Source organism: Convolutriloba macropyga, chromosome 4 (genome assembly GCF_964194025.1).
Source record: "Convolutriloba macropyga chromosome 4, txConMacr16.3, whole genome shotgun sequence".
NCBI lineage: Eukaryota > Metazoa > Xenacoelomorpha > Acoela > Convolutidae > Convolutriloba > Convolutriloba macropyga.
In genome coordinates this window covers 4,732,869-4,760,194 of record NC_134471.1, presented here as the reverse complement: position 1 = coordinate 4,760,194, position 27,326 = coordinate 4,732,869, and the positions used below count along the sequence as shown (strand labels likewise).

Below are 27,326 nucleotides of genomic sequence, written 5' to 3'. Positions count from 1 at the left end.
AGTGGTAATGGAATAGGTTTCAATTTTTGAATAACACAAATTTCAGCAATATTTTGACAAAACTCGCATTTTTTTCACGTTTTTCTTGAAAATTTGTCATTTTTTGAGTTTTCCCTGCTTAAGGGACCAGGCAGTCTCCTTTATGGTTTGATAATAGGGCACTGCACAGTTTCTAGTAACAACGGACTGGTTTTTACCATCCTAATGTCTCGAATTTCAGCCTTTTTTCGAGAAGATCTGCAACTTTTTTAAAGTTTCCTAATTTTTTTTGTCAATTTTCGATGTTTGTCCTTTCTCAAGTGCATGAAAACCTTTTCCAAGTTCTGGTAAAAAGTTACTGCATTGTTTTTAGTTTCAATGGGTTTGTTTCCAACAATTTAACCTTTCGACTTTTAGAAGTTTTTTGATAAAATTTGAATTTTTTTCAAGTTTTCTCAAAACATTTGTATTTTATGTAGTTCTTGCCTCAGTAGCCAGGATACTTCATCCATGATTTGATAGTATGTTAATAAATATTTGTTAGGGGCAATTGATTAGTTTTCAACAGTTTAACAGAGCGAATTTCTATTTTTCGAAAATTCAAATTTTTTCTAAAAACTATTGCCTATCGATCTTTGAGCTAATGAATTTTTTAAGGCTTGGAATTGGGTTACTGGATAGCTCTAGAGACACAGAAATGATTCTGAAGATATTTATTTCACAATTTTTAGCAACCTTTATAATTTACAATTCTTTTGTGTTTTGTCTGAAATTTTTTTGGTCATTTTCGAGTTAATCGATCTTCAAGGGCCAATGAATTTTTCAGGTCTTACAGATATACTACTGGACCGATTTCAGAAACAAAATTGGTTTTGAACGTATTTTTAGAGAAGTATTTTTAAAGGGAAAAAAATTTGCCTTGGATTGAAAAACTTCAATTTTAGCAATGAGTATATTTTAGTTTAGTTTGTTTGGTTGTTTCTCAATTTTTTGAGATAATTTTGTGTGTGTTTATTCAAGGCTGGCATTGTTCAATTGATCTGCTGGTCAGGTAGAGTACTTCTGAGTTTTTCATTCAATTCTTTGAATTGTATTTCAGGACTTGTCCTGCTATGTTTAATAGCCGCACAGCGACAGCTGGGGCTATTATTGGCCTTCTCTTGGTTTTTTTTATTTCGTCGTCACAATTTTTGTTAGGACCATATGACGTCACAACCACTTCAAATCTGCTTTTTGTTCATTCGTTCATGGGATTTCAACTGAAGTGCGTGTGTGAAGTCACTTTTCGCTCTTAGTGGAGCGAGATTTTTGTTCATTCGCGTGATTAAATTTTTGGTCACACGTGACTTACCTCACTCTCAAAAGTGACTTCCTCACTTTGAAATTGACTTTTATTTACTTTAATTCAAAGAGATAAGGTCAAATGGGTGCGTGTCACTCTAAATGAGGGTTATTTGAGAGCAGCTAATAGAGGCAGCAAAAACTTATACAGATTTTTAATCAAAATTTAACATATCAGTCTTCAATGAAAAGACGAATTATTTTTGTCTGTCTTTTTTACTGTTTTTTTAGACTTCAGATCTACGAAGCTGTTGCGGCTATTTTCTGGCAATCTGGCAGCTATGTTTTTTTATTTCGTCGTCATGATTTTTGTTACGACCATATGACGTCACAGCCACTTTTTGTTCATGCAATTTCAACTGAATTGCATGTGTGACGTCATTTTTTGCTCTTAGTGGAGCGAGTTTTTTGTTCATACGCGTGATTGAATTTTTGGTCACACTTGACTTACCTCACTCTCAAAAAGGACTTCCTCAATTTTAAATTGACTTTTATTTACTTTAATTCAAAGAGATAAGGTCAAATGGGTGTGTGTTACTCTAAATGAAGGTTATTTGAGATCAGCTAATAGAGGCAGCAATAACTTATACAGATTTTTAATCAAAATATAACAGATCAGCATTCAATGAAAAGACGATTTTTTTCGGCCTGTCTTTTTAACTGTTTTATTTAGACTGCCGATCTACGAATCTATTGCGGCTATTTTCTGGCAATCTGCCAGCTATGTTTTGAATTTTCCATAAGCGAACTTTTAATTTGCTTTGACTCATATTGGCTGCTAATGAGCTCTAGACGGTAATTCTTATAAAATTAAGCAGGAGTATAGGCAGATAAGAAGTAAAGAAATGTGAATTGTTCCAGTTGTGACTGAATCTCTGACAGAGATGTGTGGTAAAGAGATGCCATATGCATCCACAGCTGTGTCCATTGCACCCGTGTCAGTTGTCACTGGAGGTACTCCTGCTCCCTCTTCTCTCTCTGTATCACCTGTCCAGCCCAGTGGAGGAGGGGCAGGAGCCGTGCCTCTACTCCAAGCCCAGCAACAGTCACAATCTGTACTGCCTCGTATGTATGTAACGCCTCAGACTGGGTCTATGCTGGAGTCTCCTAATCAGGTGAGTCAGCTACCATTTGTAAGTTAATAGTTGTTCAGGATGATTTAATTATAGCTGCGAAGCTGTAAGCTGAGCGTAGCTATATTGCGGTGCTCTTGGTTTTTTACAATTCAAAGAATTTGAATTGTATTGGGGCGCTGTCTTTTTTTTTAAGATCTGTTCACACATTTTCATGATTTTTGAAGTCAAATTGGAGTAGTGATTTTGGTCACGCCGAAACAGGAAATGGAGCGAAAAAGCGAGTGGTTTTGCGGCGTGAATTTTTTTCGCTCTAATTTTAAAGTAGAGTGAGAAAGCGGTGTTTGAACAAAAATTCGCTTTCTCGCTAGTGGTTTTTTGTTCACATGCGGCAATTTTACTTAGTTTTTTTTTACTGTTTTTTTTCGATTTTTTGGATCGGATTTTCTTCTGAATGGTTTTACCAATCCATTCATGGTTCATTCTAGGCCTAGTTCTTTGTTTGAACTAAATTTCAATTTCTCGCTAGTGTTTTTTTGTTCACATGCGGCGTTTTGACATTGATTTTCGGTGTTTTTTTTAATTTTTTTTTAAGTTGGTTATACCACTTCATTTGTCCATTCTAGGTCTAGTTTTTCGTTTAGTCAATGAAAATTCTTTGAATTGTACGTCAGGACTTGTCCTGCTATTTTTTTTTTGTCGTCTGACGCTCTTTTTTCGTTTTACATTTGTTCACATAGCAAAGCTGAAAAAGTCAAATTTTCTGAATGACTTCTTCCTCTCACTAACGGCATTTGCGCGCGTGACTTCATTTCTCACACGCTTTAGCGAAAGTTTTTAGATTATTTGCGTGATTAGATTTTGATCATACGTGACTTACCTCACTCAATAAAATGACTTTTGCCCTTTAAAACTTAGGTTAAATTTGAATTTGTTTAAGGTCAAAGGAACTCATATGTGCAGTAAATGTCCCTAATAAGAGGCTTCTTTGGAATGAATTTTAACAACCTTTATTGATTTATCGCTGAATGTTTTTTAGCCTAGTTTTTTGAGCGGGGTTGATTTTTTTTCAATTTATATCTGTATCCGTTTCTATCTCTATTATATGGCACGCAGGTCTATTCTTTCGCAGCTATTCCGGCAATCTGCTGGCTATGTCTTATAATCTGATCGACACTTCAAGGTTATACAGGGCACTGAAATGAATGATTCACATTTATAATTTTTAGCTGCGAAGCTGTAAACTGAGGCTAGCTATATTGCGATGATCTTGATTTTCCTTTTATAGCTGTAAGCTAAGCGTAGCTATATTGCGGTGTTAGTGGGTTTTTTTACAATCCAAGAATTGGATTGTACTGATGCTTTGTCTATTTTTGTAAGACGTTTTCACATTTTCCATGACTTTGATCTTTTAGAATCTAATAAACAGGTTACGCCCAGGAGGTATTATGTTTCAGTAGAGGCCCATAGATGGCTTCAATAGGTCTTCAAGTGCATTGAGTGCCGCGGCTGATCGGAAGGGCGTTATTCAAGGTTAAAGGTCAGTTTTAGGAATTTTTCAGCCAAGAATTGTGCAATTTTTAATAGCCGCACACCGATAGCTGGGGCCTTATTGGCCTTCTCTTGGTTTTTTTTTTTACAATTCAAAGAATTTAAATTGTATTGGTGCGTTGTGTTTTTTAAGATGTGTTCACCTATTTTTCAATGACTTTGATCTTTCAAAACGGGACAAACAGGTAAAGCCCAGCGGGCATTAAGTTTCATTAGAGGCCCAAAGTGTGCTTTATTTAGTAGTCCTTCAAGTGCTTAGAGTGGTGCAGCTGCTGGGATGGCCTCAATTTAAGGTTAAAAGGTCATTTTTAATTGCTCTCAAACGAAGTTTCTAGCAATTATATTGAATTGGATTGGATTGGATTGTATTGGTGCTCTGTCTTTTTTATTGGATATTTTCACATCTTTTTCTTTTTCATGACTTGGAGCCATGAAAACGGGATAAACAGGTAAAGCTCAGCAGGCATTGACTTTCATTAGAGGCTCTTAGCCGCGTTTAGTATTCCTTCAAGTGCTTAGCGTGGTGAAGCTACTGTGAAGCTATAGCCGTATTTCAAAGATTAAAAGGTCGTTTTTATGAGTTTTTTCATCTTTTTTTGACTTTGTTGGAGCAGTCTACAATTGAGGTTTCTAAAAGTTGATAAAGTTTTTCTGCAAGAAGTAATTACCTTTTCTGACCATTTTAGGAGCTATATTTTCTGGTATTTGAAACATAAACACGCAAATTTTTACTAATTTTTACAATTTTGTTTAAGTTTTTTTAATAGCCGCACAGCAATAGCTGGAGCTATTATTGGCTTTCTCTTGGTTTTTTTTATTTCGTCGCTATTTTTGTTACCACCATATTACGTCGCAATCGCTTCAAAACTGCTTTTGTTCATTCGTTCATGCAATTTCAACTAAAGTGCGTGCGTGACGTCTCTTAGTGGAGCGAGTTTTTTTGTTCATTTGCGTGATTAAATTTTTGGTCACACTGGACTTACCTCTCACAAAAATGACTTCCTGACTTTGAAATGGAGTTTTGTTTACTTTAATTCAAAGAGATAAGGTCAAATGAATGTGTGTTACTCTACATGAAGGTTATTAGAGAGCAGCTTATAGAGGCAACAAAAACTTATACAGATTTTAAATCAAAATATAACATATCCATTTTCAATGAGAAGACGAATTTTTTGGGTCTGTTACTGTTTTTTTTAGACTGCAAATCTACAAAGCTCTTTAATTTTTTGTCTTTTTTAGTTTCCTCTAACCTCAAGGGCCAAGCGACCTCCTCTAGGTTTTGATAATGGGTTAGTGCATAGCTTCTAATGGCAATGAAATGGTTTTCAATTGTTTAATATAACGAAGTTTAGCAGTTTTTTATAAAATTTTTTCAAGATTTTTTTGAAAATATTTTTACCAGCGAGTTTTTCTGGCGCCATGGGCCCGGGAATCTCCTCTAGGGGTTGATAATAAGTTACTGCATGGTTGCTAGAGGCAATGGATTGGTTATCAGTATTTTAATAACACGAGTTTTACCAGTATTTTAAAATTTTAAATTTTTTAAATTATTATTCCTAATTTATTGATCTTTATGAGCCAGTGAAACTATTTAAGATATGAAATCAAGATTTTGGATAGCCTCTGGAGACAATGAAATGGTTCTAAAGATGTAAATATCTTGAGTTTTTGCTAAATTTTGTTAAAATTTGCGATCGTTTTTTAATTTTTCGAAAACCTTTGTCGTTTTCTGAGTTTTACGATATTACCTGACCAACGAAATTTTTTAGGTCTTGCAGATGAGTTACATGGTAGAAATCCACAGACCTAAAAATGGTTTTGAACGTTTTATTTCCGCAAAATTTACAATTTTTCATTAAATTTTGCAATTGTCATTTTTGAAGCATTTGTCATAATTCTCGTTAATCTACCTTTAGTGGATAATAATTATCTTTCAAGTCTTGCGCGTTAGTTATTGAGTATTTTGAATTGTATCATTTTTGGCCTTCGGAGTAAAGGCGTAAAGAATTTTGTTTAGTTTTTTTTATTTTAGTTTCTCAACTTTTGAGATTGTCTTTTAGGCTGGGATTGTTTAATTGATCTGCTGGTCAGGTACATTAGTTCTCAGTTTTTCATTCACTTCTTTGGATTGTTTTTCTTGAATTTTCCTGCTCTGTTTCTCTTTTCGTCGTCAAGATTTTTGTTACGACCATATGACGTCACAATTACTTCGAGTCTGCTTTTTGTTCATTCGTTCATGCAATTTCAACTGAATTGCGTGCGTGATATCATTTTCACTCTGATTGAAACGAGTATTTTGTGAATTTTCGTGATTAAGTTTTTGGTCACGCGTGACTTACATCGCTCTCAATAATGACTTCCTGACTCTGAAACTGACTTTTTTTAACTTTAATTCAAAGAGATAATGTCACGTGAGTGGGTGTCACTCTAATTGAAGTTATTTTGAGAGCAGCTAATAGAAGCAGCTATAAATAATACAGATTCTTAGTCAAATTGTAACATCTCAGCATTTAATAAAAAGAAATTTCTTCTTTGGTGTGTTTCTTTTTCTATCTCTTTTTGAGACTGCAGATCTACGAAGCTATTTTGGCTTTTTTCTGGCAATCTGCCAGCTATGTTCAAAATTTGATCATTTTTTTCTGCTGAATGGAACTAAGAATTGACACTTTTCACATTCGTTTCTTTTATTATGAAGAGTTAGGTTGATGATTTCTGAAATTTCTTTGTTTCCTTCAAGCTGATTTCAATATAGCCATTTTACTGTATTTTCGATACTTAATTATAAGTTTTTCACCGTCGTTGTAAATGTTTGATATTTCAAAAATGTATAGATGACCTGGAGAACAGGAGATATTTTATTCAGACTCGGGATCTACTTATTACAGATTTGTAATCGAAATTTAACATTTCAGAATTTAACAAAAATAAATTTCTTTTGTCTGCAGTCTCAAAAAGACCGTACCAGAAACGGTCTTTTTGAGACTGCAGATCTACGAAGCTATAGCAATCTGCCAGCTATTTTTTCTGTCATTTTGCGAGTTTTTTTCTGTCTTAATTTAACTGTAAAAGACCAACAAAGTTTTTAGCAAGACGTTTTTACTTTTCCTGACTAATTTTTTTGAGCTGCATGTTTTAGTTTTGTGAATCAAAACACGCGAAATGATAGTAATTTTTGCAATTTTTTGAAATTCTTTTGGCGATTTTCAAGCTTCAGGAGCCATCACTTCTCATCTAGGATTCTAGGCTATGATAATAGGTAACTGCGCAGTTTCTGGTGGCAATGGAATGCTTTTTAAATTTTGTAATATCTTGTTTTGTTTTATAGAACTTGCAAAATTTTTTTATTTCTGAAAACTATCATTTTCCGGTTTTTTATCTTGATGGGCCAGTGGAACTTTATCGGACTTGCAATCGGGTTACTGGATAGTTTGTAGACGCGACAAAATGGTTCTGAAGATATTAATATCGCGGAGTTAGAAAATTTTTATCATTTTCAATTGTTTTCAATTTTTCTTAATGTATTTGTGTTTGTCATTTCTCAGTATCTTTGGTGTTTTTCCTTCGGAGTTTTCCAGTGTCTTCGGTGGCCAATCAACTCCTTTCAAGGCTTGGGTTAATGGGCATATTTAAAGCGATCAATTTTGGCCTTGAGGGCGAAAACTTCAAGATTTTTTGGCAATGATCGATTATTTAGTTTGTTCGATTATTTTAGTTTCTCTAAACTTGACTGTTTGTCTAGCTTTTTTCAATTGTTTTGGTGGTCAGGTACAGTAGTTCTTATCTTCTCCATTGAATTTGGATTTTACTACAGGGCTTGTCCTGCTAGGTTTCTGTTTCATCTGACACTCTTTTTTCGTTTACATTTGTTCACAGAAAAGCCGAAAAAGTCAAATTCTCTGAATGCCTCCTTCTTTTTACTCATAGTGTTTGTGCGCGTGACGTGACTTCTCACTCTCTCTAGCGCGCGTTTGCTTGATTAGATTTTGATCAATTGTGACTTACCTCAATCAATAAAATGACATTGGCATTTTAAACTTCAAAAGTTTAATTCGAAGTAAAGTAAGGTCAAAGGAACTCTTATGTGTGATAAATGTCCCTAATAAAAAGGTTTTTGCTGAATGCATTTCCACAAACTTTATTAATCTGTTGCTAATTGTTTTCACATAGCTTTTTGAGCGTCGTCGATAACTTTTTCAATTTATATCTGTATCGATCTCTATTTTACGCCAAGCAAGTCTGTTTCGCAGCTATTCCGGCAATCTGTGGGCTATGTTTGTTTTGTCATCTGACGCTTTCTTTGTCTGCGTTTTCTTTTGTGGGTTTAGTTTTTTTGTCAATGAAATTTGTTTGAATTGTAGGTCAGGAATTCTCGTGCTATGTTTTCTTTACTTGTCGAACAAAAATTTGTTTCGTTTTACCTTAACTCACAGTTTGTTCCTCATTTTGATTGACTTCATGCTAGAGAGCAGTTGCTCAGAAAACTAATCTAGAATCAACAGAGTCAGTATCGAAAAACGAAATCAGAATAGAGACTTATAAGCCTATCAAGCCCAAGTTGAGTTGCCCGCACTTTGCTATTAGTCTTAGTTATCTCCTCTATTGCTTTTTTGTATGATATGAGCCCCTGTATGTTCTCGTTAAGAAACAGGAGTACTTACTTCTAACTCCCAATCTCGGTTATGGAATCAATGACAGCTCTTTTCCGGTAATTCTGATCAAATGCTTTTGTAACCAGCAATCACAAAACATACTTGAAAGTTGTAATAACATCAGCATTTTACGCTATAACAAAAGTTGAGCTAAATCAAAAGTTTTTCTGTTATTTCAATTCCAATCGATGTTATGCGAATGAATGGCCGCTATTTTCCGACATGATGCCAGGTATGTGTTGTCATTTGGAGCAAACGGACACCTGTTTATCTTTTAATCTGTTACGTTTCTGTTGCGATTCTGAGAATGGGATGGTCAATGCCTATTTTTCAACTTTTTTTCGCGAAAATTTTACATTTTGATACGCTGTATTGAATGCAGTTTGGTGCCAACTTTTTCCCGCTGGTTTTCATTTGTAATCCCGTTTGCTCGACCCCCCCCCCCCCCCTCCACTTGGCTCTCCCTCGCGGTAATTCACCGCTCGCCAGTGAGAGCAATGCGCTCGACGTTAGTCGGCTTTGTTTGATGTCTTAGACAAATTGACAGCCACTATTATTAGTACAAAAATCCTACTTCGATGTCTGTTAGAATTGAAGTGCTTTCAAATTTTAATCTATTTTTTGCCACTGGAAGTCAACAAGGCAATTGAAGCAATTTTACAGTAATCTACCCGTTTTTTTTTTGTGGGAAGATTGGTAGGTAGATTGGTATTTACGTTATGCAAAAAGCCTTACCTGTGATTTCCGGACAGAAAACGCCATCAAGAAAAATTCAGTCCTGGTTCTGAGATTATATATTTGTAGCTCTTTTCGACATACTGGAAAGTTGATTGCTTTTTTTAGGTGGCACCCCCTGTAGTTGTCTCAATGGGTGGTGGTGGTCATCTTAATAACCAACATCATCATCAGCATCATCATCATCTTAATAGTATCTCTAATAACCCCTCTGCAGCTGGTCTGCCCAGGCGACAGTCGATGCCAGCAACTATGGCACTCACCCACTCCCAAATGGAACACCTGTTGCCCTCTGTTGTGCCAGCTGCTACTACAGCACCAAATCATCATCTCACGTCTCACCAACAGTCGCCAACGCGTGCCAGCGAATACTGAGCGGAAACAGCAACGTTGAAATTATTTTTTTCTAACGGTTGGAATTGAAAATCTAATTGATGACCTTGAAATTGGAGCGCGGTTGTTTGTTCAGTCGAAAAATGGGAATCCATCCGATCGAGTAATATGGATGCTGATGCGTCTGGAAGTTTCTGAAATTATTCAAAATTCGAAAACTATTTTGTAAGCTTTCGCATCGACAAACTGGCGATAGATATTTCCATTCTTGGTGGCAACGGCGATATCTGATTTCTGTTAACGAATGAACGTGTTGATCTATAAACTGCTGGATGATTATTCATTACTCTTTTCTCAAACTCTGACCAAAAAGGAAAAAATGAAATCTCTGAAAATTTGACACATTGTGTGAATCTGAAAAAATGATGAAAACTGAAGTTTTATTGTGAAACTAAAACTATGCTCAATGCCTTTATCTTTGAAGCGTTCGGTTGAGTTATAACTGCCATTAGTGGATCTTGATGATCTATTGACTTCGTTGTAGTTTAAAGTTAGTTAATTAGTTAGTTGATTATAGTGAACCATTTTATCGTCTTCTATTAACCTGGTTAGTTGCGTGGTTTAATAGTTAATAATGATAATATTCTCTATGCGACTACGCAGCTTGTTCCTTTTCTCCTCTTCTTTCTTTCTTCATTCACTTGGAATTTTTAATCGTGTCTTATTTTCTGAAGAAGTTGGTTTATTTTCACAGTTCAAAGCAATTTATTGTGTTGTCATTTGAGCTTTATCTTAAGTTGCCCTTATCTGCATATCTGAGATTATGTAATGGATAATTTCAATTCAGTTCAGCTGAACGTTTGTGTAATATAAATTACAATTTACATTTTCTTTGAGAAATAGTTTTCAATTGCGAAGTACGTAAGTTTTAATTGCTCTCGAACAAAGTTAGGCAATTATTATCAACATGCGTCTCTTTTATTAAAAAAAATTTGCGTGACCTTTTTCTTCTAGAGCATTGTCTTGTAGAGCATTATGATTTTGGTCACGCCGAAACAGGAAATGGAGCGAAAAAGCGAGTGGTTTTGCGGCGTGATTTTTTTTTCGCTCTAATTTTTAAGTAGAGTGAGAAAACAGTGTTTGAACAAAAATTCGGGTTCTCGGTAGTCGTTTTTTTTTGTTCACATGCGGCAATTTCACTCTGATTTTTACTTTTTTCGATTTTTTGGATCGGATTTTTTCTAAATGGTTTTCCCAATCCATTCACAGCTCATTCTAGGCCTAATTTTTTGTTTGAATTAAATTTTAATTTCTCGCTAGTGGTTTTGTTCACATGCGGCATTTTGACATTGATTTTCTGTTTTTTTTTCGTATTTTTTTATCTGATTTTTTTAAAAATGTTTTTCTCAATTCACTCGTCCATGCTAAGTCTAGTTTTTCTGTTTAGTCAATGAAAATTCTTTGAATTGTACGTCAGGACTTGTCCTGCTATGTTTTTTTTTTTACTTCGTCGAATAAAAAATGTTTCGCTTTACCTCATTTTGCCGCTTTTTCAACATTTTGCGTGATATCTTTTTGACTTCTCTAGGCTAGTTTCTCTATTCTCTCATTCTGCTAAAAGTGATTTTGAATATCAGTTGCTCAGCAAAGCAATTCAAAATGAACAGAGTCAGCATTAAAAATTGAAGTCAGAAGTAGAAACGGGATAAACCCATAAAGCCCAATTTTAGATGCCCGCTATTTGAACGTCGTTCCTATAAGTCTTATTTACCATCTCTAAAGCTTATTGGTATTGATAGTAGCCCCTGTAGCCTCTCTCTAAGAAACAGAAGTACGTTATGTTCAACTACGAAATGCCATCAAAATATATCGGTCTTAAAAAATGTTTTTGTACAAAAATCTTTTTTTTTCAATATCTTCTATTCTTTCAATCCCAATCATTCTTATTGGAATCAACGGCGGCTATTTTCCGGCAATCTGCCGGGTATGTTTTGTATTGCGCGCGTTATGATTTTAAGTCTGTTGCGAAAATAAAACCGATTGTTAGGGATGATCGTATATACCCCGTGTGGCGTAGAGGTGAACGTGATGGACTCTCAAACGAGTGGTAGCGAGTGCGAAACGCACCTGAGTAAAAAGATTCTGCACCATAAAAATTTCTCTAACATATACCCCCTTCTAAATTGTGTCGCCTTGCCAATCGTTCGAGAGCAATTAGTTCGATTTCAATCGGTTTGTTTAATAGCCGCCCTCATTTTCTCAACCGGCTAATAACGCGCTCTAATTGCTTTTTTTACTTCGTCCAACGAAAATTTGTTTCCCTTTACCTCGTTTTGCAGCAGTACCCAGCAGCGCAATCTAAAATGAACACAATCAGTATCGAAAAGAATCGAAATTAGAACTGGGAGAAGCCCATAAAAACAAATTTCGGATGCCCGTTACTTGAAGTTTGTGCTTCAAACGTTCGTTTTTTCTCCCCTGGTTAAAAATCAAAAAGCAATGAAAAGAAAACCGGAGTTTTAAAAAAAGCGCAAAATGTTTTAAAAGAGGAATCCAAGTAGCTTAAATGCTTTTAAACCGGTTTTTTGGACTTGGATGAAATATTGATTGTAATTACATCGGAGTGATTGAACCACTAGCATCTTTTCCGCTCTCTCTCTACCGGTACGTTATGCCCCCCCCCCCAAATACAGCACGTATCATTACATGGGAAGTCATTATGTGAAAATATGGCCCGTGCGTCGGAGTTGTAAATAATATACAAACGTAATGCTGGCTGCACAAAAAAGATCTCAAATTTCTTTTGCATTGCCTTAGTTCACAGCTTGTTTAACACTTTTCATTCAACCTTTTTGCCTGGCTTTTTGACCTTTAAGTCTTAAAAACGGGATAGACAGGTAACTCCCTGAGAGCATTGAATTTCCATAGAGTCACTTGCCTTAATAGACTCCAATTATGCGATTCACCGAAACTGATTTGGGTGTCATGGTGTGAAGGGGCGGTTTTGATAGTTGGACCCCCTGCCACTTCAAGCGCCCTTTAGTTCACCCCTCCACCACAAGACATTTCATCCCTCATTCTCCACACTGTTCCACTGGCCGTAATCCAGCACGCTTGACCCTCCGTGCGCTCACTTTCTCCCCAACTATACCCCCCGGGAGCTCACCCAACGCCCCTTCAAGTAAGCCAAAGCTAGCCTCCTAACTTTAGATAGCTTCTGAATGAAGCGAACCGCTAGTCAGTTGTTTGAGGGCAATCGCGCGAGGTTGGAAGTTTGTTTTTATGAAAATTTTTTGTATCACCGTCTACGTGCTTTTGTTCTTGAAAATTACTTAACTTTTTTTGCTCTGACCTCAATTTATGTCATTGCAAAATGAAAACTTGCATCATGAAAACTATTGTAAGACAGGAAATCACATTTGTTTGATAGCCGAGAAGTAAATGCTGCTGTCGAGAACTCTGGCGGCCGGGAGGTCAAATCCTTTCTTTGGTCAAGTCGGATTTTTCGCACCCAAAGAAAAATTGTCTAATTTTTTGCACCTGTGATAAATTGCCTCACCTGTCTTTCGAGAGCAATTTGTTCGACGTTAGTCGGTTGATGAAATTTTCGAACAAAGTTGTTGCTGGAACTGTTTTGCTTCGTAGAGCGGAAGTGCCTCGAAATTTTCAAGCTTCAACACTATAGGCTCTACAAAAATGGAAGCTTTTTGCAGAAAAAGTATATAGTAGTGGATAAAATGTCAGACCAACAACCCCAAGGGCAACAGTCTGAAACACCCATAACAATTTCTAATCGACACCACCTGCAAATTAGATCATCCCCAACTAATTATCTTACTTTACTCAACTTATCTGACGTAATTTAGTTCTCAGCTGCTAAACGAGGAAACTAGAATTTTTATATTACCTTTTTTATCATGATCAAGACAGTTGAGTGCGCAAGATCAAGACGGATGCGTTAACAATATTTGGTAATCTTAAGATGTTCGTTGATAGCTGCAATATAGTCAGCTGAGCGGCGCATTTGTTTGCATTTACTGGATTTTTTGACGATCCAAAGGATTTGGATTGTATTTTTGGGTTGTCTTTTTTTAAGAACCCTTCATACTTTTTTCTTACTTTTTCTGTATCAATCAGTAGTCAAATTAAAATAATGGTTTTTACCACGCTGGAGTAGTAAAAGTAGCGAAAAAGCGAGGAGGTTTGAAAGGTGATTTTTTTTCAAACTGCTTTTAAAGCGGAGCGAGAAATTGTTGTTTGAGCAAGTTTTCAATTTTCGCAAAGGTTTTTTTTTCACTTTGATAATTTGACCCCCTGTTCCACTATCTATTCTCTGGAGTGCTTACAAAAAGATGATTATGCTCTCTTTTTGTCTCAATTTCGATTGAATTGTGTTCGTGACATCTTTTTTCACTCTTATCGGAGCGAGTTTTTTGTTTATGTGAGTGAATAAATTTCTGGCCACATGTGAAGTAACTTACTCTCAAAACGATTTTACCTCTCTCTCAAATTTATTTTTTCTAATTTTATCTAGAAGAGATAAAGTCAACTGAATGTCTGTCAGTCTAAATGAATGTAATTTCAGGTCAGCTAATGGAAACATCAGTAAATAATTCATTTTTTTCTCAAAGTATATTGTTTCAGCAATTAGTGAAAACTGAATTTTGTCTTCGGTCGTTTTTCTTTTTGCTACCGCAGATCTACAAAGCTATAGCATCTATTTTCTCGAAATCTGTCAGCTATGTTTTAATAAATGTGCCTTTATAACCAGCTATCTGTTTAATGTTAAGGCTGCATTTGAATAAAGTTAGGTTTTAACCATAAGTTTACTCGATTTGCTTTGTTGGTGGCTGTATGTTTGTTCGGTGTTTATAATTTTGAGGAGAAATTACACCTGACATCAGCTGAAATGGTTTATTTGTACCACGTGGAGACAAATATCAAATTATCACCCCCCCCCCCCGCCCACCACCACCACCACCACCACCAGAAGCAGCAGCAGCAGCTTGTGATCGTATCACCTCTAAACTTTTGGGAACATTCTAGAACAAAAGTCTATAGGGTGACGTTAGTAGTAATAGGGTGAGCAAGTCTCCCCGGGGGCCGTGTAGACCCCATGTATTAAGATAGGGTGTAGGATAATTTTTGAGATAGGGTCTACTCTAATGTATTAAGATAGGGTATATGTATTAAGATAGGTTATAGGGGCCGCCACATATTTCCCATGTATTAAGATTAGCGGCGGCCACGTATTAAGATTAGGAATAGCCGCCGCAACGTATTAAGATTAGGAATAGCCGCCGCAACGTATTAAGATTAGGAATAGCCGCCGCAACGTATTAAGATTAGGAATAGCCGCCGCAACGTATTAAGATTAGGAATAGCCGCCGAAACGTATTAAGATTAGGAATAGCCGCCGCAACGTATTAAGATTAGGAATAGCCGCCGCAACGTATTAAGATTAGGAATAGCCGCCGCAACGTATTAAGATTAGGAATAGCCGCTGCAACGTATTAAGATTAGGAATAGCCGCCGCAACGTATTAAGATTAAGTATAGGGACCAGGGTATTAGTAGTATAGTGTGAGTAGATCTTGCGCATTTTTGGGAGCCGGTCATTGGCCTTTCCGCGCAGGGAATTGTACAGGCGGGGAATTGTACAGGCAGCGCGCACGGGATTTGTACAAGCGGGGAATTGTACAGGCAGCGCGCACGGGAATTGTGCAAGCGGGAAATTGTACAGGTAGAGGGAATTAACGGATAATTCCCCTCGCAGTAAATTTCAACATGTTTATTGGTATAACCAGCGCAATGTATTAAGATTAGGTATAGCCGCCGCAATGTATTAAGATTAGGTATAGCCGCCGCAATGTATTAAGTTTAGGTATAGCCGCCGCAATGTATTAAGATTAGGTACAGCCGCCGCAATGTATTAAGATTAGGTATAGCCTCCGCAATGTATTAAGATTAGGTATAGCCGACCCTAAATAGCAAGGTGGCGCAGCGGAAGCGTGCTGGGCTCATAACCCAGAGGTCGGTAGATCGAAACTACCTCTTGCTGATCTGGCATTGTCACAGTACTAGTGGACTTTTACGCGCTCATAACATGGAAAAAAGTTAAATAAAAGAAAAAATTTGAATTAATAAGTACAAAATAACAGACACAGTACAAATTAAGCACATGGAAATACAAAATTAATCAAACGTTTACATGATGATAGTACAAAAGAAAAAAGTATTAAAGTACATTTAGCCGAGTAGTTAATAAAGTCGACAACAAAAAATTTGAGTAACTAACGACAAATTAAGGAATTTAGAAAAAAATTACTGTTGATTTTATTACACTTCGACTTATTTTACATTAAATTTATCTAATTCACATATAAATACTTATAAAGTTTAAAACATGAACGTCATGAACCTTGTTCAGTTTTGTTTGAAAAAATTTAAATAGTTGAAATGCTGCAAATATTGTGTAAAATCCACACAAATTATCAGGTTTCTGAACTGGTTGTTGTATCATTTTCTGATGCTTTTTATTCAAAATTTTGTATTTTGTGATTGGACGAGCCAAAGAATCAGCATAGTAATAAGTTCGATTGAGTCGAGCAATCATTATCCAATGCTCTCCAGCTTCACTGCTCGGAGAAGTGTTGATGATAGCAAAGCTGAATATGGGTAGCCTTGGAACACAATCTGCTGGAAACGATCCAATATAGCGGTATTTGAGTTCTGGGATTCGTTCAATAATCTGTCTCAGGGAAGTGTTATCCATGACAAACAATTTTTCTCTGCTTTATTTCGCAAGTACCATTAACACACGGATTTCTAACTGTACAGTCAAGCTGAAAAGACTCATTCTCTTCAAAAAAGCACCAATCATTGGACTTTTTACCTTGCTCTAATAAAAGGTTGCTTGACTTTTTAATTTTGTCAACAGAATTGTTATGGGATTTGGGGTAGAATAAAATAATTATAAAAAGAAGTACCAGAAAAATTAGGAGAGGAACGTAAACAAAAAAGTTTGAATTAGTTCGCCCCCAGTTAAAGTCCATTTTAAGAAATTATTTGGTGAAGAGAATGGCAACTGGGTGACGATAATATATAACCCAAAAATGTTCCAATGCAGAAAGCAATGATGTAAAACCCATAAAAAACTGAAAATAATATGAAAAAATTTTCGTTAACGCAAAAATCTTCAGACATTTTTAGCAACCGTTCCGAACTGATCAATTTTAACAGTGGACATTCTTTCTCCTAGAACAATTAATTCTGTCACGCTTCTTAGCGGGCGGTCGAAAAACATTTCTAATCGGATACTTTCACCGCTGAGCTCAGGATAATGAATACTTTCTCCAGCATCTTGAAGTGAAGTGAGATCAAATACAAGCACGTAATGGTTCTGAAATAGATTATGTGGTAACGCGGGAATCTCTTCGTTAAAATTCATTGCTTTCATTGTTGTTACGTATGACCTACAGTCATTGGTTGTATCAACTGATACTATAGCTCTACCTCCTCGAACAATTCTTAGTTCTCGTAAGCCAAATTTCTGATAATGGAAAGGATTTTCTTGAAAATGTCCTGTGAATGCTGAATTTGTTCATCGCAATAGCTACTCTTCTGATTGGAGCATTGTTAAAAACATTTTCCTGAATAAACTGGTTCTGTCCTGAAGGAATAATAAATGTGCGTGCAATTGTTTCCATAAAGTTGAAACAAGCAGGTTGATGAGTTAATTGATATTTGATAGTCTGGTGATACACTTCGTTAACAACAACACGTCTTGTAAACAGGGAACAGTCAAGAACTTTAAGGGAGACGTGAGGATTGTAGGAGATCATGTAAAAATTTGGTCTTGCACGAATCAATTTCAGTCTAACTTTTGTATTTGGAAGCAGTAACTTTTCACATTGGAACAAATCAATTGCTAATTTACCGTAATAAGTAGTTCCATTTTTCAGCAAAAGTTCTTCCTCTCGATCTATAAAAGGGCTTTTCTCAAAATCGCTGGGTTCTTTTTCAAATTCATATCCATGACAAGCCAAAATACCTTCATTATTTCTTGTGGAAGCGTTAAGTTCATTGGAAATTAAAGCTTTGTGTCCATAGAGACCATTTGAGTTGTAAACCTGTTGATTGTTCAGATACATCTCACAGTTGGAGAAGAGCGAGTGCAATAAATTGTTGACGCGAGTTAGATAATGTAAATTATGATCTGTGAAAGACATTCCCATATCTGCTTTTCCATGCTCGTCTTTTTTCATAAAGTCATCAAACAATCTTCCCTTTTGTAAACCAACTTTGATTTGAAGCTGGATATCTCTCATATCAAGATATATGCTTCTATCTGTTTCAAACTCGAACTCAATGCTGTGTTTGAAACAGATAGAAGTTTCATCCAATGAAGTACTGGGATAAACTTCTTGAACGTGAGAAGATTCAATTGGTTCCAAAACAGGAATTTTGTCAAAAATCTCCAAGCAAGAGTTCGTAAAGTGACCACAACAAAAGTTGCTATCGTTTGTTGATCTAGTATTCATTTTAGCAAAAATATCTCTTCTAGTTCGACGACGTCGACTGGTTTTGGGGAATTCTTCGAATTATGCGACGTTTCCTATTTTTTCCACCACCTAGCTGTTTACGTAATGTTTTCTTTCCAACATCTGCAGCCACAGATTTGAATTTTTTCTTTCCAGTTAGAACATTTCCAGTTTGTGGTGCAGCTATATCAAGCAAATCAGCACCAACTCTTTTTGCTGCTGGGACAACATATCTCCTCAAGAATGGAATAGCTGTCCTCCCAATTGTTTGTGCTAACGCTCCGAATCCTCTTCCCCTCTGTCTTGAATAACCACGAAAATACGGTAAATCACTATCAGCAACCATTTTCTACAACCTTAAATCTAAAAATGATTGTCAGATGTTTTTCTAAACATTATTACCGCTCTTGTCACACCAACAGAATTGAATGGAACTTTTTCACCATAAGAGTCCCAGAGCTCGAGTTTTATGCTGTGGAATGAATTTTTTAGAATTTTTTTAAATTGTAAGTTTGGAAAATTTTGATAATTCATGTATTGTCCCGTTGAGATGATATCTCCGTTCTTAACTTTTGATATAAACGGAATGCATCGTAAAAGAGCAGCTTTTGTATCACCCACAATATTGTATTCAACAATATCACTATATATCCTTAAGGTGTGTATTCGTACAATGTCATAAGGAAACTTGGGAAAATGTGGACCACCACCACTCATGAAAACACCCATACCATAAAAAGCTTCTTCGCATCCAAAGACATGACAAAGATCGGCACTAAAAATGACAAGTAAAGAGTTCTGATTTGGAAGACTCAAAGAAATTCGCTGTGTAATTTTGTTAACGTGTAACTTGATGGGCGTTTTTTCATATTTTTCACGTTCCTGAATTTTTCTATTCATTTCATTGACAATATCAGAGGTCGAGGGGTATAGACCTGGATCAAGTGTGTAATAATCCGATGGTTTTGTATCTGGTGTTGCTTCATCTAGATAGAAGAATTTACCCTCTGTTATGTTTTGGTACAAGGAAGGATACGACAGTTCTGTTATCGCTACCTCCCATTCTCCATCAAGATTAATTTGTTCAGGTAGAAAATTCGTGAAAGAACTTAGTATATCTTTAAATGATACCTTTTGAAAGCTCATGTTCATAAAATTTACCTAGAATTTCATCACCTTGTTCTCCACAAAGGTTATAGGTTGGCGGTTTAAAAGTAGCAACTTTAACAATTTTGAATATTTCATTTGTGAACTGTGATCTATAACCTTTTCTGAATGGAATATCTTTTTTTGATATACGAACATTTTCACCCACTTCAAAACGTGGTCGTTTATATTGGTTAATTGGGTTTCTGTAAAAAATTGACAAAAATTCTTTGTTTGTTACATTTTTTAGAGCTTTACCTGTTGAGCGATTAACTCTTGTGTTCATAGTTTTGACAAAGGAATCCATGAATCCATTTTTCTCATGTATTTGTCACCATTTTCTTCCATAGAGCGATAAATAATGTTTTTCAGAGATTTTATGGCTCGTTCTGCTACAGCAGCTTTCGTTTCACTTCTAGTAGAGTAAATTTTAATTTTCTTGTCCATACAAAACTTTCGAAACTCACCACTAAACTCTGTTCCCTGGTCAACCCATACTTTCGCTGGCATACTTTTTTTACGCAACATTTTTTTGAAAGCTACAACTGCATCGGTAGAGTACTTTGACTTCATTGGTTGCACACGAACAAAGCGAGAAAAGACGTCATTACATACTAATAAATACTTCACTCCATTATTAGTATCCGATAATTTATCCATAAAAGCTAGATCGAGACACCAGATCTCATTGATTCGCTTAGCAAATGCTGATAATCTTTTGAAATGTCGTGTTGCATGACGATACTTAGTGTAGGAATCTTTACTGTGTAGAAAGTAGGCAACTTTCTTTTTGGATAACCCACTTGCCTTTTGTAGATTTTTAATTGATCCATATGCGGCTTTTCCATCTCTATACAGTCTTTGTAGCTTGGCTTTTTCAGATTTTGAAAGGAATCCAGCTCCCTCTGTCTTTGCTTTTGGTATCTTTGTTTATTACTTTCTGCGGATTTATTCCGGTAGCATCAAGTATTGTGTATTATATGTCGGGAAAGTCAACCTTCTTTCTTTTTAATGCAAAAATAAAGTCTGCGAAAGCTACTTATGTATCTCTTCCATCTAATAAAATTGTGTCGTTGAGAGATAGCTTGACTCGCGGTGAATTCAAAATTTGATCTACAATTGATTCGTTCTTTAAAGATCTGGTTTTGTTGCTGATTTCCTTAAAATTAGGGTTCAAATGTGTTGGGACAGAAACTGGTTTCTGCTCAAACGTGTCCAACTCTTTAATTTCTAATTTGAATTTTTGTTCGTAAAGGTGTTGAGGAATCAAAACAAACTGTTCCATTTCAAGACAATCGATTAATGATAGATGGTGTCAAAACTGATATGAGCTCTATTCCTTTTCGTGAACTTAAAATTGCTCTTCTTTTATTTATTCCGGTTCTTTTTAACACGAGTTGATGAATTTCGTCTCTGTACTTTATTACGTCTTGTTTTTGTATTTCCTGTAGTTGTCCTCCGAGAAGGTTTACTATGCATTCGTTTAGAAACTGAATGAAATCTTTTGGACAATTTTTTAGGAACGTTTTCTTGAAGTTCTGGGAATACGTTTGAAACGTTATCAGCGTAGAGAGATGTTGTGTGTTCATTGTTCAAAAAAGTAATCTCTTGTTTCGTTTTAGGGAGAAAAAAATAGTGGGAATAGAACCACTGTTTGTGCAAAATCTAAGAGAGTCGACTGCTTTCGGAGTCAGATCAATGAGTAAATGACCATATGGGATTGAAGTAGCTTTTGTATACTAATCTTTTAATTGTGATCCTAACCCGAGCTTATGACTAAGAGTGTTAATCTGGAGAACATCTCTAGGTGACTTGAATAAAACTATATGAGTATTTTGTAACTCAATATCTCTTCCCAACCTACTCTGATGAAAAAGATTATGCTTTATATATATTGTACTAAGTCCTTTGTGTCTTCCAGCTGTCGCGATTTTGACAAATTCTTTCGAGCTTGAGATTTCCTCACAAGAATCATCAAAAATCAGCAAATACTTTGTTCCATTATTGGGTAGACTCTGAATGAACTCAAAGTCAACTCCTTGAATAAAATGAATGTTCTTAATGTTTTTGGACATTAGTCCGTAAAGTGATTGATAATGTTGATAAAAATAGTAAATTTTATCAAAATCGGGTTGAAAAGTTCCAATAATTAGCCAATCATGGATAAGGTGAGATTCTCCAGACCCGCTTGGACCCACCAATGAAATAAAAATGCGTTCCTTAGTAGAAATTATTTTGTTCATAGTTTAGGAGAAGGTAAAATATAACCGACTGTACTAGATAAGATAGCAATCCAAACTGTTGTTTCTTCACAGGTTTCGGCAAGAGTTATTCTTACTATACAGCACGCTAATATTAACAAAATAACAAAAAATTGGGACAAAAAAACCACAAGAGATCTATTACAAGTCTGTCCAAAACATTTCCACGATTGTCGTTCCTGGTTATGATCATCAAAGACAAAATTATCTAAATTTAAACCGTTATCTGTATGCTCGGTCATTTATACCTTATTTTTAGGGGAAAATCAATTTTTCCAACTGGGAATGCGACTTCTCTCTGATTTCAAAAATAGTAAAATAAAAATAATAAACTACAAAACGATCACAAATACAAATAGAAATTAGAAATAGAAATTACAAATAGAAATTACAAATATTATACGTTATCAAAAAAATCTAGAGTCCAAGTTCCGTAAGCATAAGCTTTCTTCTCTGCACAGTGAAATGTCTTTTTGTGTCGATACGGATAATTGCTACAATCCCAGTCAGTTGTTGAGAAGTTTGGAAACTCTTGGACAACCAAGATCATCTAGATTCTCCACATCTTTACACAAGTAATTTGAGAGGAGATTACACTTCTCTAACCCTTTTGCAAAGTATTCTGTTGTAGGTGAACAATGTTGGTGAATGATTGATGACAACTCGGTGTATTCCAGTTTTCCATTGTTCCAATTAATCCCATGTAAATTTTTAGTGTTCCACTTTGCTTGAAAAGTAGGTTTGTAGTCTTTGGGTGGGAGGAAACTGTATCCCAATACAATTCCATCCTTGACAATTTTCCCTTCCAAGCACTCAATATCAAACACAACGAGAGACATTCTTTTTTCTAGGTTGAATTGTTACAAAAATGATTAGCAGTCTAGCATTTTGAAAATTTGAGGATGATAAAATTTAATAAAGACACAAAAGATTAACCCAGTTAAATGTCCCAAGAAACATGAGCTTGGAAAATTTGGTAACATGTAACAATATCCTGGACCTTTGTTTGTAGTTGTTTTAACCGCTCCAGCAGAATCGTGTAGTATAGCATGTAATCGAAAAACTTTCAATCTAGCAAAGAAAAAGTCTAAAAAGGAATTTCCTTAACCAATAAGTCCTCCATGAGGAAATTTTTGGTTAATTTCCTCCAAATTTATTTTCTCGTCCCAAATTTTACATGCCGCTAAAAAACAGTTTTTGCGTTTTTCATTTTCGGGAAACATTGAAAGGATGCTTCCGTAACAATTGAATATGTTGACAAGAATGACAATATCCATCAACTTTGCGTTCCTTCATCCATGTCAATGCAAGTTTTCTTAAACTTTTCAATAAAAGATAAAAGTGTAGGGAGATGTTCTAGTAAGTTCTCGTACTCTTCTTTTTTCAATTCAATATTTGTCAGAAAACTCCACTGATATCCGTTCCAACGATGTTGTGAAATGGTAACTTGTTGTCTATCTGAACGATATATAAGACTTGTTCTGCGTAATGTTCTCCGTTGTGAATAACCCACTTAAATTCTAAAATTTGGGACTCTATGTCCAAATTTTCTAATTTGGGAAAATTTTGAGCTTCAAGAACAGTATAGGAATATCTTTTAAGTTCGTAATGAAGTCTAACGTGAAAAACCTTTGACTTATCTCTGAGACTCAAAAAATGTTTCTTGAGCCACCAATATCCCAACTCATTCTCAGATCAAAGATTTTTAAAATGAAAAATTTATTGTAGAGAAGACGAAGACATATTACAAAATCACACAACAATTATTATTGAAATGTACATTGTTCAATGTTAGAAAAGTCATTCAAATTTTGAATCAGTTCCTTGAACTGGTCCAAAGTGTAGCTGACATAAGTCACCTGCTTGAACTCATTGTTTTCTTTGCGACAAAAGAGCCGAATCTGCACATAAACGGAGGCTGGATTCTCCTGAACGTATTGAATGAAAGTCACATATATTCGTCGATTGCGCCCTATGCTGACCACTCTGACTTTGTGACATCGTTGCAGCACATCCTCCATACATGGGTTCTTATCAAATTGAGTCGGGTGCTCACTCAGTTCCAATTCCCCATTCAGTATATTGCTCTTGAGGAAACAGAAATTCTTGAATTCGTAATCTCCAATTCGAAGTTGTTGGTACTTCTCAAATGTTCCAGAATTATCTTTTTTGAAGACTTGGAAAGTTGGTTCGGAATAATTTTGTCCGTTTTTAAAAATCTGGGACACAGTAAATCTCCCAAATCTTTTTGGGTTAGAACCAAAGTCTATACAAAATGGAACCGAAGCTGTTCCAGTTTTAGGTTGAGAATCGGTAAACATAGACGGAGCACTCGAGTAAAATGGAGAGACTTTAGAGAGAGACATTTTATCAACTTAATGTGACAGAGAGAATTTAATTGAATGATTTGACTTGTAATTTTACTTCCTCTATTGTTTCCGATCACCTTTATTTGGTAATGATGTCATTATCCTTCTTTCATTTCCAAATATGGAAAATTTAATTGCGTCATTTTGCAAAAATTCCTTATAAGGAAACTTAGTCAGAAATTTTAAGTTGAGCAAACATTTGAACTAGAGCAGCATATTTATCTTGATGTTTAGCACGTCTGTGTTGCATTAGCGAGTAATAGTGTTTGAAATATTTAGAACAAGTAAAACAACGGATTTTTCTGAGTTACTGTCTCTTGAACTGTGTCATTTTTCAAATGAAATTTTCGTTGCGTTTGAACTGAATTGCGTTATTTCCTTATACGGTAGTTTAAAACAATCACTTCAAAATCACTTTGGTTACAGAATGGTAGCAGTTATGTGTCAAGTTTTACCTGACTTTTATAAAAAATTTTGTGAGAAAGCCTTGTTCATTTGCGTATCGGTTAAGGATTATAAACCTTACTTGCTTACTAGTGAATACTCTGTTGCGTCTCACAATTACACTTTTTGTCCTCTGAAAAATTGTTCTTATCACATAATTCTCATTTCTTCTTCCATTAATGAATTACTCCAAAAATTGGATGATTTATCTTTTCAATATCAGACAGTGGACTGCTTATACACCTTATATAAACATCAGTTTTTTGGTCAAACAATGGAAGAAGCTGGACTTGTTTTCACCCAATTGAAGAGAGCGGTACAACACAATTCGGAAAACAAATTTGTTGAAAAACTACCCAGCGTGTCTAAGAAGAGATTGAGTAGAAAAAAGTTCAAGAGACATCTACTGAGAGCGGAGCAAAGAAATGCAAGCACACAAACATTGAGATCATCCTTCTTCGACCGAATTCAGTCACTTAAGAACTCAAAGTATGAGAGTGAATTAATAAAAATTGTTGATTGTTTACTAGATGGTCATGGAATAATTGATAACTCCAAGTTGTACTTTGAAGTTAGAAAGTAATAAAATGTTTGTACTAAAATGTTTTAAATTTAGTGTATATTCTAAAAGTCGAAATTTGAAGTCGATTTGTTTGTTAAATGTCGAATTTTCACACAACATTTTTTTGTTAAAAGTCAAAAATAGAACCTCAGATTTTTCGTTAAAAATCAAATATGTTACCAAACTGTGCGTACAAAATGTGCAATTTTTTTCTCACTTTTCTCAGTTTTACGGTATGATTTTAAGCAAAAAACAAAAATTTTAATCATTTTTCAAAATGACAAGTTTTGAATCTGTTCTTGCAGCTCAAAAATCGGATTTGTAACAGTAATTTTTTCTTAAAAATCGAATTTTTTCTCGACATTTTTTGTTAAATATCGAAAATAAATTCGACAATTTTCTTAAATATCAAAATTAAATTCGGCATTTTTCTTAATTGTCGAAAAATAAATTTTCAATAATAACCAAGTACCTAAATTATCAAGTAACCTTTCGTGTTAATCTTTGATTCTGGAAAACTTGAAAAAAGGAGTTAAAAAATTATAAAATTGAAAATGTAAATTTAATACGAAACACCTAAAAGGTATTCAGAAACTTTATTATTTTTACGAACAAATACAAAATAGTTTACGAAATTGAACATAGAAATAATTCAAAAAGAGTTTCAATAACATATTCTGGCAAGTTCTGAATTTCATTACCGAAACCTCTTTGTCGCTCAATTCTACCAGGTAGTTGGGTAAGTTGAACATTGACTGGGGTATTAGGTACATCACTCAAAAAGATAGGGTTGTGAGCTGTTCCTTCCTCAATCGAAGGGGTTGTCATCGAGGGTGTAGTTGACATGTCAGTAGATCCATAGTACTGCGCTGGATCAAAGTTTTCCAGATCGTTAAATGACGTGGTGGTACTAGTATCGATACTCAACTCGCTATGTTCTCTACTATGCGCTCTTGAAACTGTTTGGAGAACATTATTTTCCATCTCCGGGCTTGATACTTGACATACCTCCGGTGTAGTGAACCAAATGTTTGGAATTTGCCCTTCCTCCCAAGGAAATGTGTACTGAATATTTCCAGCTACGTAGTTGGCGGGGAAATCAGATCCATTAACGTGAGGATAGTGGTGTCCACTAACAACAGCAACTTCGTGTCCCATCGCGTGAGTTCCGAGCTGATTCTCTGTGATTGGAACCTGTCCCTGATGATATGTATCAAACTGTTGTCGCTGGTGCTCAATGATGTGCCACACAGTAATGGGTAAAGTGATCAGAGACTCATACAGACCGTTTGTTAAATCTCGAACTCCTATCCGAGCAATATCCTCAGTAAAAGAAAATGAGTACAGAAGGTTATTATTTTGAACGATGAACTCCATTTTGGATTAAATGATAGAAGAGGTTTTTGTTAGAAAGTGAAGAGAATGGATGAAGAGATTCTTGTTGAGAACGTGATAAAAGCAAACAGTGGGAGAGAAAGTTATAAAGCAGCAAATTTCCTTTTTAGGAAGGAAACAGGATATATAAATTATATTAAAACAAACGTTAGAACTAAAGTAAGTATTTTTTAATAAGAAGAAAGTGAATGTTGGAGCTCGATAGCAGGATAAAATATTGAGGAGTAGTTAGTATAATGTGAGAAAGTAGCGATTATGTTTTCAGAGAAGTTGGATCAAATGATAATGTCAAAATCAACGACCTCTATATATAGTGTGCTCTGTCCAATTAGACAACAGTAACCAAAGATGGAAGATTTTATGAGAAAAAGTGACGTTTAGCTTGAAATTTCTGGACGAAGTGAAGTTCAAATCCAAATTTGGGTAAAATTTCCTAACAAGGTAGGAAGTAAAGCATACGTAGAGGTCTCCGACTATGCTTTTACCTAAAATGGTCTATTTTAGTTGAAATGAAGTGACATAATTTACCAAAAAAATCGAGCTTTGATAAATTTTTTCCAATTCGTCAAATTTCAGATCAATCTCGGAAAATGTTCCATTTTTGGAATCAAATTTCTGTATAAATGCGTTAGGTAAACGAATTCCGAACCTGATCAGTACTCCCACTGCATTGTAGTCGTTCTAATAATGGAAGTACAAAGCACTCTGTAGTGAAGAAGTTATTGTTATTGGTTCTGGGAGAGGAACAAAGTTTGTTTGTAAAATATTTCTGTACTGTTCCAATATATCGGGGACGGAATTCAAAATGAACAACAATTCGTATTTGCTTACATGCAATTCTGAGGATAAATCGAAAGACTGTTTCGCAATAAACTCCTCATATTCAAATTTTTTAATAGAGAACGTTGCATACTGAAGTCCTTTACTAAATCGGATTAGTCTGTTG

At 35.3% G+C, this 27,326-nt stretch overlaps 1 protein-coding gene across 6 annotated transcripts in view; it reads left to right on the top strand.

Moving 5' to 3' along the window:
• LOC142337423 (uncharacterized) overlaps positions 1–10,561 on the top strand; it is a 94,927-nt gene extending 84,366 nt beyond the window's left edge. For 5 of the 6 annotated variants that reach the window (XM_075386631.1, XM_075386632.1, XM_075386633.1 and 2 more), the window contains 2 exons: positions 2,182–2,435; positions 9,437–10,561. In XM_075386631.1, coding sequence (XP_075242746.1) covers positions 2,182–2,435; positions 9,437–9,703 — 521 coding nt within the window. In that variant the 3' untranslated portion in view covers positions 9,704–10,561. Of the gene's footprint in view, positions 1–2,181; positions 2,436–3,850; positions 3,934–9,436 lie in introns of all 6 variants that reach the window. The other variant, XR_012758947.1, reaches the window with a different exon arrangement.
• The last annotated feature ends 16,765 nt before the right edge of the window (positions 10,562–27,326 follow it).